The sequence below is a fragment of the Macrosteles quadrilineatus genome, unplaced genomic scaffold (genome assembly GCF_028750875.1).
Source record: "Macrosteles quadrilineatus isolate MER2022 unplaced genomic scaffold, UCM_ALF_1.0 Scaffold_3__2_contigs__length_128488019, whole genome shotgun sequence".
In the NCBI taxonomy this organism is placed as follows: domain Eukaryota; kingdom Metazoa; phylum Arthropoda; class Insecta; order Hemiptera; family Cicadellidae; genus Macrosteles; species Macrosteles quadrilineatus.
In genome coordinates, this window is record NW_026542596.1 from 118,015,822 (window position 1) to 118,038,180 (window position 22,359).

General features: G+C 35.0%; 2 protein-coding genes across 3 annotated transcripts in view; both read left to right on the forward strand.

The window, feature by feature from the left end:
• The first annotated feature begins 3,211 nt into the window (after positions 1-3,211).
• LOC128990211 (uncharacterized) lies at positions 3,212-12,188 on the forward strand. 2 transcript variants are annotated; one of them, XM_054412501.1, is made up of 3 exons: positions 3,212-3,311; positions 8,459-8,665; positions 11,170-12,187. In XM_054412501.1, exons 1-3 carry the CDS (start codon positions 3,263-3,265, stop codon positions 11,370-11,372), a joined length of 459 nt encoding a protein of 152 aa, XP_054268476.1. In that variant the 5' UTR covers positions 3,212-3,262; the 3' UTR covers positions 11,373-12,187. The 2 variants fall into 2 exon arrangements, with proteins under 2 accessions (XP_054268476.1, XP_054268477.1); XM_054412502.1 differs by lacking the exon at positions 3,212-3,311 and adding an exon at positions 3,382-3,458 and having other exon boundaries at positions 11,170-12,188.
• Positions 12,189-15,379: 3,191 nt separating this feature from the next.
• Positions 15,380-22,359, forward strand: part of LOC128990744 (uncharacterized) — a 32,496-nt gene continuing 25,516 nt past the window's right edge. Inside the window, exon 1 of the mRNA XM_054413292.1 lies at positions 15,380-15,495. Coding sequence (XP_054269267.1) covers positions 15,444-15,495 — 52 coding nt within the window. The 5' untranslated portion in view covers positions 15,380-15,443. The remainder of the gene's footprint in view (positions 15,496-22,359) is intronic.

Below are 22,359 nucleotides of genomic sequence, written 5' to 3' on the forward strand. Positions count from 1 at the left end.
GAAATAAAACTAATTAGTAATAGTAAATCTTAGTTACTGTTTTGTTTTAGCTATTTTTGTATTATTATTTATTAGCTATACAACAATATTGCACAATATAATAATGTCTATGAATATTTCTTACTAACTGTTACAAATTGATACGGTTTAACTATGTTGAAAGCAAGTAAGTGTGGTTTTGTGAGGGTATGACTGATGAGCATGACATGCTGAAACCGTGCTTGACAAGTGATAAGTCATTGTACAAATCACTTTAGTCACGTATTACATATATTGTTAAACCTGTATTCAACCTGTATATTTTGTGTTGATAATGCTGTACCTATTAGACGGCAAAATAATATTTGACCCTAGCATGTAAAGTATTAAAGTAAAGCTTTATATTATTAAAGCATGTCATGGATCATAGCCAATAATTTCAATTTGCATTTATATAATCAAAATTGATATAAAATCACTAAATAGACATGAACTAGAAACTATGTAGGCAATTGTGTTGGAAAATGTTCTTAATTCTTAATAGAGCTGTGATAGATGAAAGTTTTAAAATATAATCAAATCCTTGTACTGTAGTAGTAATTAATAAGTGCGTTTTTTACCTGTAACAACCATAAACAACAGAATCCGTTAACATAGGCCTATCTGTCTATTGATTAAGGAATAGTGGGTTGATGCAGTTAGATAAAATCTTGAACTATAAATGAAATTTCAATATTCAAATGTCAGTGGTACAAGCTAAATCTCCAGGGAAATATTATGTACACAGAAGCACAACATGCTTCTTTGTAAAGGTATGCTTTTGTCTGGTACTTATAGAGTTGGTTTTCAAGTTAACTATTTCTTGTTATTCCACAATCTTGAAAATGTTTTTTTTATACATTTTTGAAAGAAAAGTGATTAATCAACGTATGCGCACTTCAACATAGCTGGGCATCGAATTTACATTTTTACCTGCGTTAAATTTTTCAATTGAATGCGAGAAGATGAGACTTCTACTTGCAGTATTTAATTAATAGCAGTAATTAATAGCATAGTATGTGGTAAAATGAGTTATAGGCCTACTGGCTACTGTGCGTACACGATTCTACACTCATGATAAATTCATGTAGGTCTAGCACCGTATGTTGTTTCGGTTTTCATGTGTCATAAACAACATTGAGACAACGTAAAGCTGGCTTTGAAGGTCAATATGCAGATACACCGTATCTACATTCACGAAACAATATCTGTGTAAATTACGTTTGGAAGCTACATGACACACATAGTGCATACGCTCATCAAGTACAGTTGTATTTATAGATGCATTTATATCTTTACTAGCTGTACCCGCGGGCTTTGCCCCGTTTAACATCATAAGTGAGCTCGTTCGCATGGCTCAATCACGCCCTGGTTGAAGTTCGTTCGCTACGCTCACTCACTTTTAGGTTGGAGCTCGTTCGCTGCGCTCACTTGCCTTCAGGTTAGCTCGTTCGCTACGCTAACTCGCCTCCAGGTTGAAGTTCGTTCGCTACGCTCACTCACCTTTTGGTTGCAAATTAGCTGTTGTCATCAATGTAAAAGAAATAATAGTGCTGCACCCTGTTGGTAATCCTTGTAACTTTAATGCTATTGAACATCATAGAACAGATCCAACTTGTTTAATTGAAACAGCTGTTAAGATTCATTAATTCCATTTAAATATGAGTACTCATAAGGTTATAATGGGAAACTCCAGAGCCACTGGGGCGGAGCCCGAGAGTCCGATCAGAATAAAAACAGCTTAGTTTTCCTATTTAATGCCTAAAGAATCAGTGTACCAAATTTCAGCCTCCTAGGTAAATGGGAAGTAAGAGAATTAGTGATGAGTGAGTCAGTCAGTCAGTGAGGGCTTTGCCTTCTATATATATAGATTGTACTTATATACTGTTAGTTACATTATCCAGGACTAATAATAATGCTGATCACACTACAAACAGATCGGAACACCCTGTAAACTAGTGCAAACATTTGTTAGAAAATACACTTTACAATCGACTAGATCCGTGAACTTAAACATGACACATAAACGATCTTATCCATGGATTAAACATGTTTTCATAGAGATTTATCATTGTTATTGATCAGCTGATGTCAATTATTTCAATTATCATTCATTATAATAAAGGGTGTGTAAGTCTGGGAATGTTTGTGATTTTGAATCTTATGTTTTATACCTATACTACACCTTCAGCCTTCAGTACCCATATACACCTAGTACACCTATACTACATACTTGTGAGCTGCTTTCTGATTGTTTGCTCGTTTTCTAGCATCGTTACAAAAGAGCTAAATGCACACTATGGAGAAACCGCGACGCACTCAAGCGTAACCTTACACGAAAGATACATTATAGCAGAGATACCCCCTTATCAGACTATAAAATAGGACGAGAAATCTACTTGTATTATTTAAGGTGAACGTTTGATCTAAAACCATGTTTACTTTTTTATTGAAATTATGGTGAAGGATTTGTGACAGGCGCCGTTTAAACCCAAAAATATTTATCTCGTTAATGATATGTTTTAAGTTTTTACCTACTATATTCTAATAAGGCCTAGTTCTTTTACACCATACATATATTTATCGTATATTTATGTATTTACTGAATTCAGCTGCCCTTAATCATTGGATTTTTTTAAATAATGGTCTTGTATAATAAAACAGCAGATCTTAGTAAAAAAACTAGACAAAAGCATCCCACTTCATTCTTTCATTCCTTCACTCATATTCTGTTTAGAATACGCACCTAGATGGAGTCCTCATCTCAGTAGGTATTATAATAATTAATATGGTATTATACTAACCCAACATGCAATAACCCAAATATGAATAGAAATATTGGGGGATTTTGTAACTATATTTACTGACTAAGATCAGCTGTTTCTTGGACCATTTTCACCATGACCAAGGACAGACAGGTTTAATTTTAAACCATCAAAGTCCTTGCAACTTTTCTCAAGGGGTTAAACCAGTTTATGTTCACCATTTATTCCATTACAAGTTCCCTGCTAAAATACTAGTGACGGAATATGCAAGCAAAGCAGTCTACTAACAAATAGTCATACTAGCCATGAATGGGAGACGTTGGGACATCGGAGAAGAGCACGAGACGGTTTTGAAAGTCCGCTAATTGGAGTAATGAGGTCCACCTACACGCCGTCAATTATTCTCAATTAAATGACAAAAACAGCTGATTTGGTGACCATTTGCATGAAGTAGCTTACTGTGAGACTTATACTTCACCATGCTTCATCTAGTGACTGTCGTCCTGCTGGTCCTCTCCGTACACTCAGGTAGGTGACAGATGATTTAACAATTAAATGACAAAACAGCTGATTTGGTGACCATTTGCATGAAGTAGCTTACTGTGAGACTTATACAGTACTTCACCATGCTTCATCTAGTGACTGTTATCCTGCTGGTCCTCTCCGTACACTCAGGTAGGTCTGGTGACAGATGATTTAACAATTAAATGACAAAACAGCTGATTATGAAGAAGTGTGCATAATAATATAGGTTAGGTTTGAATTTAGTTTGTTTTCGGCTTTTTTATCATTGTTTTGAATAGTTTAGATCTTCTTAGTACTTTAAGTAAAAAAAAATAAGTTTAATTGTATATTCCGTTTATTTAATTAATTAAATTTGCCTAGAAACTTATTTCAATTGTCTAAAATTATTTTTTTTGGAAGCACTTTCATATCAAAACATGATTTTTTATTCACCATTGAAGATTGAAGTTAAGAATTTATTACCGTTGATCGTATAGCATAATGTATGATTAACACTTACGATAAATACTTTTAACAATTTTCTTTTCAAAAATAAAATATACATAAGTTTTACCCTGTAAAAAAATATTTCTCATATTTCTAAATAACACGGACATTTTTGTTCATTCGTTGTTTATTTATACATACCTCAGAATAAGCGGTTGAACTATCATCCATTGGAATGACTTCACCATTCGATCGTGTAGGGAGGAAATCGAGTCGTATTTATTATTGTGTGTGTTTTGATACATTTTCTTTTTTTACTATTAAGTTACTTTTTTAACCATTACACTTTTCAATATATCTAACCATAATAATATAAAAAATATATATCGTAAAATATTTTTATTCCTATCTAATTATTTAGCAGTATGACTCAATCATGCCTATTAGAAATAGTACATAGCAAACTCATTGTCATTTGCAGCGTACAATTTAATCATTAAAGTACTTTAACTATGCTTCCAGGTGACAAAGATCAATTGTAATATCCATTACATGAGTAAAGTTAATGTCTAATTGTCAAGTCAATGTTCATTGAGAAGTTTACTAGCAAATGTTTTTTAACAAGTGAGGTAAACAAATTGGTCCATTTGTTATAATTCAATAGGTTCATGGATTTTTTTCATTTCATTGAATGAGTCTGTTGAAAGTATACTTCAAAACTTCATTTAAATTTGGTGTTTGTTTTTCTTTCCATAACTGTACCTGTTCCTGTATCTGTTTCTGTATTGTTTTCCTTCATCGTAAACAATATCAAAAGTTTTAGTTTTATGGTTTTACTTTATTATTATTTTGGTGGAGTAATACCGGTTGCATAGAAATAACGATAGCCGATGTTCGTATTAGTAAAACGAGACGGTGACCTTTTTGGACGTAAATTTATAAAAGTAACCCATGAGTAGAAAAATATTAGTTTTGAGTGTTTCGAGGTGTTTTTTAACGGTTTTTGGTTACGAAGAAAATTTAAAAAAATTAAATTTAAAATGTCGATGTTATTTTTATACATAATAATTTAACCGTTGTAGTTTGCTTGTTTATGGATATATTTTGATCAAACCTCAAAAATTTATTTATTTCACACTAAACTATTAATATCCATAAAATCCCAAAGTACCCATGAACTTTTGAGAAAACTACATGTTACACCCCCATAAACCATGTACTTAAAATGTTCGTCATCACGAGAAACCTAGCGCAAAACTTTCCATTATTTTGTTATTCCTTTCTAAAGGGAACTTTCTATATACCTAATGTTAAAAATACCTCAGCTGTACTTATTTGTTTGTTATTCTTTCAATTTATTACTTTATTAAAATCAGGTGTGATTATTTGTTTGTATTATTCTATTATGTTTTTTTTTATTTCAGCTTAACTTAAAGAATCAATAGGTGTATTAAACTTATGAAGTCAAATGGGGTGAAGCCCGTGGGTAACAACTAGTTTTACTAAAACACACATTATTACCCTCTCTATAGTAGCAAACTTAGGTACTTGTTAAACCTAATGTTATTTCAATAGTTTTAATTGAAAATCCAATTAGGCAATGGAAATTCGCTTAGTCTGCAGGTTTGCTGCGGCGGGGTATATCAAATTAAACTGTCAAACAGGAGGGAGAAAACATTCGACTGTCGCGCAGTCTTAAGTGGCTCAAAATATGTCCTATGTGAATAATAAATTATTATAGCTCGTCCATATAGATAGGGAGTCTAATTCCGCCTCAAAAGGTCAATGCTCATGTTAATAAGTTGAATAGTTACTTATATAGGACATATTACAATATTGAGGATATTTTGTTGCTTAATTAAACGCTGTTGACATTTCAGCGCTGCCAGTCTCGTTTATGGCTTATTGTTGTGTTGGCGGAGACCGGGGACATATCGACCGATCCTCAACCCCGCGGTGGCGCCCGGACAACCCCTTCGCTGTCTGACTTCCACTCGTCTCGACATCGACAATTGCACAATAATTACCCCATGTAGAAGACTGACGAGTTACACCTTTGATAAATAAATAAAATCTAGAAAGCTATCAAAATATGTCCATTCATTGAACTAGTTAATAGACTTACAATTCGCAGTAATGTTTTGGCAGTTAAAAATTGACCGTTGAATTTATGTATTTGATTAAAATTTGATTGAGCTACCGACAGAGAGCGATTATGTAAATTTGCGATTTCTAACATTTACGATTTTTAATCAAGTCATACTTATAGGACAGCTTTATGTTCTAGCATGTCACATCTACTCTACTGCCAACCTCAAGGGGGAAAACAAGAGGAGGAAAGATAATTTAGATCGTAGTAAACTTTGAAAGCGGTTCGTTCATAAAGTCAATGGCCATATATTCAATTGTATCTCTATTTGTCCGGTGAGATGACAGCCCATATTAAGGAACGCGGCAGCGTTCCGCCCCGCCAAGTCCCCCAGCGGTACACAGCTGCTGCAGTGTATATATACATGACGTGACAAAGTGGCTTTTTTACTCGTCTATAGCTCTGAAGAAACAAAAGCTATTAAAATAATTGTTCATCCACTGGATAGGGGCAATCATTCTTGGCAAAATAAAAAAAGAATTTAAAAAAAGGTTGTGTTTGAGCCAAGAAAAACTAGTTTGAAAATTCACAAATTTTCCGTGTTCTCCTTCTTCTCCTTAAATGTTGACGGACCTACAGCCCAAACCACTGGCTCAATTTTAATGTTTTTTATGTTGTTTGAAAGCCCTTAGCGTGTAGATGTGCCTTTTGAGGGTCACAAGTCGGTGCGTTGACCCATAAACCCTTGGCAAGCCCTCAAAGTACGATTTTGGCCCATTTAAATAACATGGGATTAAAATCAAAACAAAAGAAGGATCAGCTGCGATTAAATCTCAATTAATTTAAAATGTTAGAGAAATTCATAGGATCAGCTGAAAAAATATTTTAAAACTTTTATAAAGTATTTTTTTCAGGTATACCGAATGATTTGAGCTACTTACTATATAAAATTACTTAGAGCAGTGATATTCCCCGATACTTTCCATTGAAAAATGCAGTGTACCGATGGTACACTGGTACAGCAGCTCGTCATTTTTAACAGTTTAATACTACTTATCAAAACATATGAAACCTAGGAACTTGAAACTTAGTACTAGTACTAAGGTTAGTTTTAACATTGTTTCTTCATAATATTGCCAAAATTTATTTAACTAAATAAGGTTAGTTTTATGTTTTGATACACTAAAACAAATCAAACAATCGGGAAAATCCGTCTACGTATGTTAAACAAGCAAAAAAGTGAATGTAAAAAGTGATATGTAAATTTAGGATAAAAATGAGTTTTTCAATATTTGTTTTGCCTTATGCTATCTCTAACAAACCTAATCTGTTTGATTACATTTTTACTTCTCTAATAAGGGCTCAATTTACACTAGTCTTTAGATATACGGGTTTAATTATCGGAACACTTATGTAACACCAATTCATTTTATGTGTAGTTGTTCCCTGGTCTATATATAAGAGAAAAGAGGATTTTTATTTTAACTGTTAATTTTCTACAAAAATAAATACAATCTAACAAAAAACCACTAAGTGGTAACACTTCCCCCGCCAAGTCAGCAACCCAAAAAAGACAATAAATCGCCACTTTTCCGCCAAGTAAAACAATGTAATGTGTAATGTATGTAAGTTTGGCCACTTGGCGGCAGACTTTTGCTTGATCACTTTAAAAAATACCATAAAATTAGTTTCATTGAGCAAGTATCTCTCCCAATAGTACATTGCTAGATGAGAGCTTATTTTACAAAATTTGACCTTATTTGTGTCACATTTCATAAAATCATAATAGTGATGGTTTTATATTTACTGATTACCTCGAAATTATTATACTTAGTTGGACTAATTAATTAGAGAAGTTGATTTGTGAAATTATCCACCAACGTAACTTTAATGAAAAAAAAACAAGCAAAAGTCTGCCGCCAAGTTGCCAAACTTACATATATTACATTGTTTTACTTGGCGGAAAAGTGGCGATTTATTGTCTTTTTTGGGTTGCTGACTTGGCGGGGGAAGTGTTACCACTTAGTGGTTTTTTGTTAGATTTATATTTGTATAGCCTAATAAAAGACTAGCATTTCTACTTGACTCTGCTTCAAGGTTACTCATAATCTAATACAACAAGTTCTAGGTTCGTTTCCACCAGAAGACTTGTTTACATAAGAACGAAAGAAACCAGGCCTAAAATATGGGCGGGTATTAATGGCACCTGAGTCAGGTAGTCGGGTATTCCTGAATTGCGCCAACTACTTCAGAGAGCCACCCGATAATTTCATTAACTGGGCCGCAAGTGGCAGCCCTCTTTGAGTGTATAATTGAGTATGTTAGGTCAGGTTAGGTTAGTTTAAGTTAGGTTAGGTTTAGTTAGGTTAAGTTAGGTTAGGTTAGGATACGATGACACCTATAAATCAGGCTATTCCCTCTGCCGGAAACTCATCCCTATACTACCTGGCTTGGGCTTGACGCAACTAAGGAGCATTTCTTGGGACCCTTGAGGGCATGGCGTAATTAAGGAACTCGTTGGCGCAATTAATGCACGATCACAGTCTACATTGTTAAAAATCAATATTTTTATCATCCTTATGAGAGACTTGTTATTTACCCTACTTATTTATTCGATTAAAGCCGTATTTTGCAGGGGAGAGCCTGAAATGCTACGTGTGTTCTTCAAGAATGGACCCGAACTGTAAGGATCCATTTAACAAGGATTACAACATACATCAACTGGAAGACTGTACACACGAGTCCATGCAGAACATCAGAGAGAAGATTCCCGGTCTGTACTACAGCGCCTACCACGGTGTTCAGCCCAGCGACTTCGTCTGCATGAAGGCTGTCACTAAACGTAAGTATGTTAAGTTAAAGCATAGACAGATAGAATTAAATATATACCGAAAGCTGTGCTGTGGTTAGCATAAGTTCTGGCGTCCACCGCTAGGAGTGTCGTGCAGTTACGTAGCGCATGCGCCATAACTATACGGCGCTGGCGCTCCTAGTGGTGGACGCAAGAACTTATGCTAACCACAGCACTGTCAGTCTATATTTAATTCTATCTGTCTATGGTTAGAGTGATCTTATAAGGTTCTAAACTATGCCCTGTTATCCTTGAACACTGAGCACTTAAAACATATTCTTGCTTAAAAACAGCTGATCTTTCAATTGCTTTCAATACTTTGCCCTGGGTGTTTGTTTAGTGCTATCCTGGAGCTGACTATGAAAAGATTGCCATTACAAATCAAAATATTGGTAGATTTTTAAAGTTCGAAACTGGGCTCAATGTCCTTCTTTATCATTGTTAGACTTTTGATAACTGCTCCCTGGGTAAAGAAATTGCAGATTTTAGATAGTAAACTAAGCAACAGAGATAACTTTATATCCCACACTCACTCTTAATTCAGCTTACTATATGCACCTCTAGCGGCGTTGGTGTGTGGTGTGGCAACATTGCACCGGTCTGCCTATTGCTATGGCAATAACAGAAATAACAAAAGGGTAAACATAAACATTGCCTATACTTGTCCATTATGAATTAAGTGCAACAGCTGATCCAGTCTGCCTGGGCTAAATGGGCTGCGACGATGTCACTTTTGTCTCGCTGAGGCGTTCTGTTTAGAGGCCATGTACTGCTAAATAGGAAGAAATCAAAAGGACTCAAGTTTGTTATATAAGGACTGAATTGAAAATATATTGAAATCATTGCACATTACCCCACTTAGTATTTACAGTATATGTGTCAAAGTAGTGTATACCATTGTGTTAATAGCTTTGTATTATTCTATTGGTACTAGATATATTTCAACTTTCAATATTCGCAATGTTCTTAGTTTGTTGTTTCCTTGCGATGTTCGTCATACCCAGTTGTCAAGGTAATTCCCACTTGTCAGACAGGATTGCTGTGATTATACTTGTTGCGAAATCTTGCGATTGTTCCTGGTTGCTTTCCACAATGTAACCATCGTTTACAATGTCAAACTATACAGCAACGTACAATGTGATAAAACTTATGCGTCGCGTTATTCCCCTGTAGATAATAAAACGAGTAACTCAGCATATGATTGGTGCAAATTAATTTAATTGCAAATTGTTTATATTACAAGCCCCGTTAATCAGGGTAGGTCATCTATGCCGTGACTAAAGCAAAAAGTTTAAAATTGCTTATTCAAATTGCACACTTTGCACTTTTCAAATAGGTTTTAATAGTGGTAATTTAGTTGAAACCCCTATTAAATGATAACCAGGTTAAAGGATGTTTACAAAACAGTTTTTTTTTATTAGTTTAAATTATCTAAGGTGAACCGTGCTTATCTCAAGAAGTATTGGTTCTTTGCACTGGACAAGCTATGCGATTGTTGTAACATTTTATTGGACGACCAACATCGACCGTCTACAGTTATCAATCACACTTGCCAAGGGAAGAAGAATAAACCCGACAAGTCAATACATTCTTGTCAACACTGGGCTTCCTGTGTTATCGCCAATACAAGCTATACATACAGAACTGAGTAAAATCTTACGGCGACAAAATTATGTATAAAGTATGAATATTTGATCTTCTGCAGAGAATTGTAATTATTGTACCACACTAAAATAGCAAAATAGCTTTGTCAATTAAAAATGTATATATAAAAATTAACATCAAAGGTACCGTAACTTTTATTTTCGGATCCCTTATCAAATTTGATTTAAAATCACACAAATCTTTTAAATTAACTTTCAAATGATACATTTTTTAATCATTTATATCTTATTTACGTGTGTGTGTGATTGATATAATTTGAGGAATACTTTGCTATTAACGTATTTAAATTGACTTTTGACATCCTTGCCACACATCTGTCTTCTCATTGTTACTAAACCGAAAGTTGTATAGCATAAAAGCAAGCTCCATGCTGAAAATCCAGGTTGAAATTGGTTTCTAAAAAGGGTCAAAAGGTACTGGCGAACTTATTACCAGTCGAGTACTGTGACTATATTCACCTAGCTAACCACCAACTATTTATTTACAGCAATAGACTTTGAGGGTACCCGTGCGCAAAGTGCGCAAATAACACAATCAAAATTTGTTTCCGAGACAATACGAATCCAATGCAATACCCTTTTCCTTTCAAAAGTTATGTTTTGAAGACAGTTATAAGGCAAATAAAACTATTAATTTTTCAATATTTTTTATATTTTAGATCAACATTATGAAGACGTTAGCCTACTATTACCAAAAACGTTGCCTATTTAAAATATATTTTCATAAACAGTTTTGTCTCTACAATCTGTCTGTCGAAAACCTAACTAAATGATCAGCTGTTAAATTGCAATTTCATATACTCTCCTCCATTTTCTCCTCTATTTCTCCAGGAGACGACGGTGATGAGGTTGTCCGAAGCTGCACTATACCCCGTGCGGACACGTTCGACGTCTGCGCCCAGCTCAAGTCTAAGGACACTTTCTGCAGGACCTGTCTCGGGGATGCGTGCAACTCTGCGGTCGTCCTGTCGAGGTCTCTAATCATCACCTTCCTGCCTGTGTGTGTGGGAGTCCTGGGGTTCCTCAAACAATAGAGTGACGTCATCCAGAGATTGTGGAAACAGAGACTGCTTTGACAAGAAAAACTTTGTTTCAAATTGTGTTATAGATTCGTTATAATTTATCTTTGCAGCCCTTACGACCTGAACTACTCTCACATATACCCAGGATGTAGATTCATACCCAAATGTGTAACTTTTCACAAGAAATACAATACATCGTTTGGTTCGTCCCCGATTTATTTCGATGTAGTTTTGAATTAGTAAGCTTATGTATACTGATTGTTATATACGACAATTAATTTCTGTGTCCTGCACTGTATACCCAGAATGCAACCTCATACCTAAATATTCAATCTATGCCAATCTTTGCACAGAGAATATAACACTTAAACAAATCGCCATCTAACTCATCAACCTTATTTAATTCATGTCAATGTAGTAATATAATTAATTACTAAGCATTTGTACACTCGTTTTCGTAATTTATCTAATACTAAACTGTAGGTAAACTATGTAAATTGTTCTAGCTTGTAATAACTGTTTAGTGTACGAATTAACAATTAAGTAACCTTGTTACAAATGTAGGTTAAGTAGTAATTTACTAATACTGCATAAGGTTCATTTAAAATAACTTAGTAGTGCGTAAAAATACTAATAACGCTGTTTTGTATAGTGTAGACCATGTATTAATAAAAATAACTCTAAAAAGATATCTGCAATCATTCTAAGAACGACGTTGTTTGCCAAGTTTATGCTTAAGAGAAGCTGTTCCAACTAAAATAAAAAAAAACATTGTAAATAAACCTAATTGAAAAAGATAAATTATTTTACTTATACCATTGACTCATAGTCAAAGCTTATCATTTACTATTGCAAAGCTTTAAACTTCATTTTACTGTTTTTAATTTTATAAGTAAGTGGTTCCAAGCGCTAACGTAAGTATGATGTAAAGTAATTCATTAATTAATACAATTAGAACACCAGCAAAACTAAAGTAGCAAGTAAAGCAGTACGTCTTGCAAAGTAACTTAAAATCATGTTCGGCTTAATTATACATTTTTGTGCGGAAATTCTTATCTGTGGTAAAATGAAGCTTAATCTTTGGTAAATTCAATTACAGTAATTTACATGTTATTTTTGTACCCCATCTCTATCAACCTAAAGGTTGAACGTGGTCATCCAGGTAAACGGTATGTCAAGGGTACATAAAAAAACTTTATCTTAGTTGGGCAACATAACTTACATATAATTACCATCAACTCATCTCGAGGCATTACTAGGCGAGTGTTCAGACGATACCAATATTTGTAACTTATTTGGAATCTATTATCTATCCATCTATCTATACTATTATAAAGAAGAGGTGGTGTCTGTGTGTCTGTCTGTCTGTGTGTTTTTATTAGATCAACTCAAAAACTACTGAACCGACTGGGCTCAAATTGCACACAAATGAAGCTACAGCTCCGAGGATACATATAGAACTATTCCCGTTTCGATTTAACCTAGGACTCTGCCCCGCGGGCTTTCAAAGTTCTGAGGTGAGAGTTTTAAAAGTAAATTTTGATTGGTCTCCATGGTAACAAAGAAAAAACCCACAAAGTTTAATTATATTACTAAACTAATACAATCAAATTTTATGCAAACGGTTAAGACCATTTACCAAATAAAGATATAGGCATATGGCACATCAAAATGAAGCTTAGAGCATGGTGGAAGGAAAATACAGCTTGTGTATATTTGTCGAAAGTCATTGGTATGGAAGAATTTCTTAGCGGCCCTGCCCCACTGTCCGATTTCTAAAGGGCTACGGGTGACATGCTTAAGTTTGAATGATAAAAGTATTCAATGCAACAGCTGGTCAATGAAGAGGGTTATGTTTGGAGAAAGGTTGTATAAGTGTTGTTGACTATTGCTGACAGTTTTATTTGTAATTTAAATAAAATGAAGAGTTGTGGTAAAACATCTCATTCATGAATCACCAATATCAAGCAATTGATGTTATTGCTACACTAAGGTATGTTGTCATATTCTTTTGGATCTATTCACATGAAAAGTGGGGTTTTCAAAGTAAGTAGGTTTACACTTTTAGATCGGTGTATCTTTTCAAATTAAATCATATAGTTTCTGTATTTTTAGACACACAGCAGCTCCAGTATACACTGTTATGGCTGCCTAAGCCGTACTTCCTTCCCGATGCAAATATTTTCTTCTAGTAGCTCGTAGGCCTACTTATCATAGAATGAGACGTTTTCAAACAAAATTGAACTCCCGAATTGAATTGAAGGCCACCTCGCTATGTTGGCGAGCATTGGCTTCAGTGTCATTGTGGAGATTGGCTGTATCTAAACCGCGGATAATCGGTTTGTAAACCTTCCTAGCGAGGTCTAGAGGTCCCTCACTCGCTCCGCTCACTACGTAATGCAGTCATTGGCTACACAATTAACTAATCAATTAGTCAAGTAAAACTTGTAGTTCGTTCAATGGTTATTTCTATCAACGTCGAAAGCTCCAGAGACAGGCTAGGTTGTTTGAATACACGTTGAACTGTTATTAAAAAAAAACAGTGAAGAATTCTTATTCGTTTGTGTTTTTTAAGAGTAGACCTAGCACATACAATTGTGTACATTTTACAGTGGATAATTCCATAGTTTAACCAATGAATACAAGAGGGTTTGTAATCATTGATTTAACAATGGAAAGTAACAGTGGTTTAGTAGTAAATTTTTCAGTGTGGGATTGCTGTCATCGTCATATTCTTAGAAAACACGGATTGTCTATTAATACGGGATTTTTGGAAAAAGGTTTAGTGAATGGGAACCCCGTAAGTAAACATGTGTAGGCACGGTATCTACCAAGGAACTTGCCATAAAAGTAGTATTTTTACTCCCTGGGAGTAAACATCATTTTAACCCTAAGGAGTAAAAATCAGCTGTTGTAAGACAGTTGTAAATTTCGATTGTGGCAATCGTATCAATCGCAATTATTTATCGATTGATTTATTAGGTAAGGTTTTAGATGGTTTTAGCCTATTGTTGTCGATTGCTCGACGTACCATTTAGCTGCAAGTCGTTTTGAGAGGTTATCTTTACATAACAATTATTTCGTTTTCTAGCTTTGTTTTTGTTAACGATGCACTATGACGAAAAATATAGTTCACCACACGGGCAAAAAAGTAACTTTTTAACCCTCGCTCATTTTCCAACCTCGGTTTCGTCTCGATCGTAAAACTTGACCTCGGGTCAAAAAGAGTCACTTTAGGCCCTAGTGATAAAATATACTGCAGTTTAAACTACCAACAAAAGTCAGATTACGTTGGAAAAATTAAATTTTTTAACATTGGCCTTATGGATTGCCAAGTAACTACGTTGGTTTTTTTATCACAATTTTATTTACAATCGATTCAGTTTTTTTTAACATTCAGCAAATACAATAACAACTATTATTGTATTGAACAAAATTACAAGGAAAAACGTACACAAAAGAGTTATCTATGGTTGTAGCATGTTTTTATAACAAGCCATCCACAGTATCACAGTATACTTGCAAATTACAAAAAACAGTGCAAAGGTAAAAATATCAGTTGTCACTATTGAGCAAAGATTACACTGAAGATTACTGGATATAGGCGTAATTTAGTGTAAATCTTATTGTTTTTACTTATGTGATAATGGACTCGATCACCAACCACAGGCAACAGCCCATTTGGGGATCAATTTCAAAATATAAATTTGTATTTTTCTGTATAATAAGTTAATTTTATTTTTGAAATAAATTATGTTTCATTTATTCATTCAAAAGCTATGCCATGGCTTGTGTCCAGGTACTCGTTTATTACTCAAGAAATCTCCGATCCTAAAATTGCCACCACTTGGTTTTGGATCGCTCAAAAAGAGCAAATTTAATCGCCCAGCGGCGTTCTGACATAAAGGTCTATTTTGAGGTGTGACACAGGGGGAGATCCCTCCCCCCTGCAGGGGGCTGTCCCCCACCGACCCCCCTATTATTCTCTCCCCTCTCGGTCTTCGCTCGCTCCTCTCCTCGGGACCTCGACCAGTGTAGTGTTGTCTGTCAAGTTGTTCGTACTTTACCGAAACTCAGTTCAAAATGATGTGCAAAATTGCAGCCTTTGCCGTACTAGCCCTCTGCTTCAGCCAAGGTAATATTCACAATTTCAGTTATTTTTTTGTGTTTCGTATAAATATTTGTAAAGCCAATGTTCCAAGGGGTGTGTTCGCTTGTTGCATGCTTATACTTTCACCGCTCGTCTACATGTTAAAAACAATAGTATTCCTAATGGTTGAAATCTGGCATATAATTGTACATTAAAGTAGCTCAATTATTATTAATATGTCTGAAACTATGCGATTTGTCCTTACACTATTACTTATGTACACTTGTTTTTCCATAAACAATAATTAGTTATTTTAGAGCGGATGTAAAATATCCGTTTGTGTATTGACGTAGGCCTGCAAATTAATCTCACTCAAAGTAGTTCAAACAATGATGATTTCGTAATAGCAGGGATTAAATCGGATCAAAAGTCAATTTTATTGCAAAACTGTAACCACAGACAATGTGTGCTGTAACTATATTAAAGTGGAAATTCCGTTCAATTTTCTTAAAAATTCATTTCTCGAAAACATACAAAGTTTGGTTAGTATTCACATTTTAAAACTCATGTAAAATAACTTCACTACACAATCGTTCGGTGAGTTTATAAGTCTCAGATAGTTAAATTTCAAATCCTAATCGTAAGCCACCAATCTTTAAACCGCATCAATCATCTCTGAGTTGATTCTATTAGTTAAGTTATTAGATGTTAATGATGTTTTCCTAACGTCATTGCACAGTTCTAAGAGGAAAATGTAATCGTTTTGGTCCATCATTTATTCATTGGCTATAATACATGTTCCATCTATAAACATGTTTACTTTCGAGGCTTTCTGGCGTTTTTGTAAATAAGCTTAAGCTAGCTCAACCGCAGATAACTAACGAATTTCATTTCATTGATTAAACAAGTCAAAACTCGTTTCTACGAATTAACCCACAACAATTGTAAGTAGGCACCATGTTAAGGCGGCTTCATGTGGATATCCCCAGACCGGAAGTGACGTAATGGATTGTTAAACACTTAAAGCGATTGACCAAACAGGGGTAGTGTAGGGCAGCAGAGACGCTCCTCTCAATGATGAGTCATTGCATTAGATCATGGTGAATATGATCAATAACGCAATTGAATGAGCCAATCGGAATTATAGCCATCTTGTGAATACTTTCATAGCTTCATCTGCATATTTCAAACATCAAACCAATTATAGGAAAAGGAAGAACACTATTGCCAGATCAATTATGAACTGTATTACACCATAGAATAAATAAATAGCTGATTGTTATTCTATGTTCTATGATTATACCTTGAATCACGACAGTTTAGTACTTATTTTGTACTTTAAGCTGGACATAAATATAGAGTGAGTAGTATAGTATGTGTACTCGTAGCTTTTTTTCTGATTCGCTGTCTTTTTGGGAGAGACCATTACAACTTATTTTGTACAAATATCCATTTGAAAAGATATAAAAGAAAAGTAGCTAAACAAGTTTTTAAAGATATATTTTTCCACACCTACGATCAGGTAGGTGTGGAAAGGCCTCAAGAGCCATTGCTTGTATGCAAAACAAAACACTTTTGTAAGAACAGTCACTTTAGCGAACAACAGACCCTCATTACAGTGGCAGGCGAAAATGTGTTCAGCATTCTAATTTGCAGACGCAACATACAATTTGACAAGTTGCGCAAGATTAGAAAGTTTGGCATTTGGCGCATGCGTGAAGGAAGAGGTGGGTCCGCGGGCTGTATCGTGGGATATTTCATTCTTCGCGGTTGGCTAACCTAGTGTCTTTCCGACAGCTGAACCGGAAGTGCATCAACAATGTGATTGTTCCATTGTTGTGGAAAACTCGTGCTATTTTGGATTTGGGTGTAAAGTTTGGGATGCGTTAACAGCAAATCTGAGTCGAAGCATTTGTGCTTAAGAAAACCTCCAATAACTTTGCTTGTTTAGTATTTACAGAAAATATAAGGAAATTAACACTTTTGGTGGTTTTGAAACCCAGAACCATTTTCCAATCTGTAAAAGTAAATCCAAGTTTTTTTAAATTATACAGTGGAACCTCAATAAGAAGACAAAGTGGTTCCTGATAACAAGAGTCATTTTCAAATACCAACAATGACTTCATACAACCCTTGTTATTGCAAACCTCGACATGTCAACCTTGACAACAAGTCATATTGAGGAGACTTGTTATCGAGGTTCCCATAATAGAATTTTCACATAAATGGAACTTCAGCTGATTTTTTAAACATATATCTCGTTTCATTGTAGGAAATCATAGAACTTCAGCGATTCACAAACTTTGCCCATTAGCTTCAGTCGATAAAACAATGGTTCTACATGGTTCTACCCGTTCTACCTTACGACCTGACTGTCCGCCAATGCAATACCACTGTTTAGGATGTTATATTGTGATATTTTTCTACGGAAGATGATTAAAACCTCTGTCGCAATGAACATGTAAATGAAGCACATTTCAAATTCCTGTACAGCAACTTTGGTTCAGACAACTACATTTCTAACAACACTAAACATTGTAGACAACAATGCTAAAATGTACATCAGTAAATCATCAATGAAGTAGAGGAAGGTTGCCAGCTTAAGAGCTTTTGATTGTAAACAGTGATTATCTGTACTTCTATAGTATGTATGATAGAACCTGTCTCCTCCTGACCTGTTTCTAGCTATCGTCACTAGATGTACTTTATATACTGGGCGTTCTTTCAACGCAAATTGGGGTCTTTATGATGGAACCTGTCTCATGGCCCTCCTCTACGTGGGGATGAGGACTGCCCTAGCTAGTACCAGATATACTGAGGGTCATGAGACAGGTTACATCGTACAGGCTATAATTGGGTTGCGTTAATAACCCTATACTTAAATACTATAGCTATAGCTAGAACACTGAATCACTTTACGATCCGATGAGTATATGCATCTAGCTAGCACGTGCTGGTGAGAGTCGTGTTAGGTTACTTGCATGGAGCAGAGTATTTATATGCCTCAGTTGGCAATCCTGATATACTTCCGACAGCTGAACACGACAACCGGAAGTGAATGGAAGGTGATTATTATGTTGTTGTGGTTGAAATGACGTGACAGGCACTATAGTGAAAAGTAATCAATAAGAATGTTGTTTTAGATTTGTTGGAAAGACCGTCGCAAAACCCATATTCAAAAGTAACAGTATTACTTATACAGTAAAAAATACTTTTCTTTAAATTTAAAGAAAACCTTTGGTTACTTTTCTTAAAATTTAAAAAAGTAACTACCAAATATAGGCCTACACCCTAACCAGTATTGGATTTAAAATTATTCTGATTTGTATGTCAAAATTGTGTGTGCTTTCACGGCATTTGCACTTAATTGCAGCTTCCTCTTGTTACCATGTGTCGATGACACCACTTATGAGATGAAAACAGCAAACAGCCTTCAGATTTGAAGATGAGCACTAAAACCGCTCGGCTGTCCAGACAACTTTATTTTAAAAACGAATTTAATGGAAACGGATTTACTGTATAGCAAACTCAATTATTTCTTTAAATTGTGCTTTAAATTAATTATTTCTTTAACTATTGTACGGAAATATACATTTCATTACGTACTATTTATTTGACACTATGTTTGAAAATTTGTTATTTCCTCTGTGGGACTTTTTCTAATAATTACATAGCTAGGCTAATAGGGAGGTGTTGCTATCAAAAAGTTACAAACAGCAAAAGTTTCAAATTACAATCAGTAACATTATCGTAATTTTGATATTCATTAGTGATTATTGTTTAGAGTCTAATCAAGCTCCAACAACAATAACGCAAATCAACATTTAAGGTCGCAAAACCTTTGACAAAAAGATCAAAAGTTATCTCAACCACTGGACCGTTAGCAATATCAGAATAACTACTGTATTATGACTCAAACACAAATTGCGTGAGTCCTACCGGATCATCTTTAACATCATAGATGTAGTAATCATCCTATTAAAGTAGATTAGTATAAATGATAAAATCGTCACATAAAAATGAAAAAATAACTTTTTTATAAATATAAATGTAAACATACAAAATATAATCTCAAACAAGAAGTAAAAATTAGATTTTTACGAATTATTTATCATACAGTGGTTGAAAAGAGGTTGTTATCCAATTACCAGTGAAAATGAGCTATCCTACTCGTTATCACTAGTTTACTTGTCACCTCCTTAAGTAAATTGTTGGTAATTGAATCCTCAAACGTAACTTAGATAGCGGTAGTATCGTGCTAATTACGTGAAAGTTATGATAAAGTTCAAGGACATGTTGGTGATAAGGATGGTCAATTGGCTTATCAGCTGTTTCCTTTGCACAATCTCTGACTTGTAATCATTGCCGTAAAGTAGTTGGTCTATTCCCAAGTTGAAGTTTTAGAATGATCTAACACAGGAACATTAGTAATGTTTGACAAAAATTATGTTTATTGAAAAGTAGTTACAGTAAGCATCACGTAGGTCTTGATCGTGTCTTAGTGCAAAGTATTTGGCTTTATTTTTCAATCTGATTCATTACATCAACAATTAATTACCATAAAACGTAAAATCAAACTGTTCATATCGAGTTAAGTATGTTTAAATTTACTTATAATTGTTACAATTTCTACAGTAGGTTTAGTTACGACTGAAACTATATCAAAACATCTAAGGAAAAATAATAGCCGTCCCTCCAATCTCCATTCTATGTTCTAAGCTTTTAATTTACTAACACGATGCGACTGTCCGTAGCCTTTTCTAACAAGGCCCTGGCAAGCCAAGAGTGGCAACGACAAAGACCCGGTCTACCGAAACAGCTGTTGCATTGTTGCAATAATTTATAACTGAACGTCTGCGGGATGTTTAGGTTAACACATCTGTTATTACTGTTATTGTCATGGAAATAGGCCGGTGCGACGTTGCCACACACCAAAAGGCCATATGGAGCTATGGACTGACGCGTAGTTTTATTACCCGACGTAAATGTAAGACGATACTCCAACACATCACACATCAGCTGTTTATCGAGTTACAACGACCCAGTTTAGTTCCGGCGTCCCAGCCTACCGTGACAAAAGGTACATAACTCAATGTCAGCTTCCATTGTTGCTGCCTTATAACAGCTGATGCACAATATTCAGGTCATGGGTGTTAACAATTCATCAATGAAAGCGAGCTGACTGATGGTGTAATATTTCCCTTTCATAGAAGGGAACGTTTTGTATAAACGCCCCAAGTGAAAGGGTTTATTTCATCTATGATGTAGAGTTGAAGTTTGAACATAGTTGGACTGTTTATTCATTCAATTAAAAGGAGCATTGCAAAATTTGGTGATGACGGAATATAAAAAAATCAAACATTGATCGAGCAAAATATAGATTGATTATAGATAGTAAAGACAGGTTATTTTTGCACGTGCATTACGGACTGAGTACACAACATATTTTGAAACACCAGCCCTCTCGGGATCAGACTCAAACATTATTCAAAATTTCAAGAAAGGGTACACAAATTGTGTACCATTTCCCGAGCAAGCATTTTACAAAGTGTTTTAGGATTACTAACTGAGACGGACAAGCACACTACTATCATTGACTATAAACACTACTAGATTGAAAACCCCATGCATTTGGTTGTGAACAAGCAATCAGCACACTCTGGCGGGAAGGGGCGATCATAGCGCTGACGTCACTGACCAGTAGGTGCTGCCACGATGTGGCGGGCAATGAAAACATAGTGCTGTCTGCTGTTACGACGCAATGAACAGACAGCCGACAGCTGAGCCATGCTACCCGCGCCCACGTGACTTGCCGGAACTGCACATCCGCTCCCCGCTCGCCTCGGTTTCGTGTTGTTAGAATTGAAGCGCGACTGATCATTAATTTAACTGCTTCGCTAAGAATCTGAGATATTAGACAGGGACTCGTATCCTAATATTTATCGTGATATTTTAGTGGTTAGTGAATTTGATTGATAAAAAAGATGTCCTGTAGATATGTATGAATTTCCTATCTAATCAAATTTAAAACGTCGATGAGAATAACTTAAATACAAATTTGCGTAATCAAACGCGTCATGTTGTAAATGTTTTGTTGTAAGAATTTATAATAAATATTTAATTAGAATTGAGAAAGTGTGATATTTTATCAATAAATAAATAAATTGATTTATCCACATATCACAATTAAATTTTAATCTAGTAAGTATAGTAGAATACATCCATCTAACACTTTGAAACTAGTGAACGAGCTTAAAATAACGACCACACAAAACGCCCAAAGCAAATAAAAACTGCAAAATGTGCTCAGAGAAAAAGAGAAAGTGAAATGACAGAACATGGGGGGTGGCAGAGCGTTCGTTCGGTTCGGGTAAGGGCATTGCCTTCACACAATACCCGACAACCCCTAGGCTACACTATGATTTACAACATCTGTCTGCTATAAGGAAAAAGGCACCAGTTGATGTGTCAGTAATATGAGACATTGCTGCTGTAAAACGGGGTTAAATATTTGATAGGCCTATGGTAAGCCTTAGTTTTAATTTAGAAGTGTGATATAACTGTTACACGTCCTTTAGTTCCGTTATCAGCCAATTTTATATTTATAATAAACTATCACCATAGGGGCTCAGCCTGTGATCGATGTAGTCAATATGAAGACCTATGAACGGTTTAGGTTTATTAACTACCCTTACTTGGACAAATGTCGTACGTGGAAAGTCTATTAAAACTGTGTAGTGGGGAAAATATCATAATTAATTTGGTTCTAAAACATGTTACTATTATTATATGGACTTAAAAAAAAAATAATACTGCAAGCTAAATGTTAATTATTATTACTTTAAACGGTAGGAGTTGATCCAACTCCAGAAACGTTGAGTATCCCAAAACACAAGAAACATTGATGAA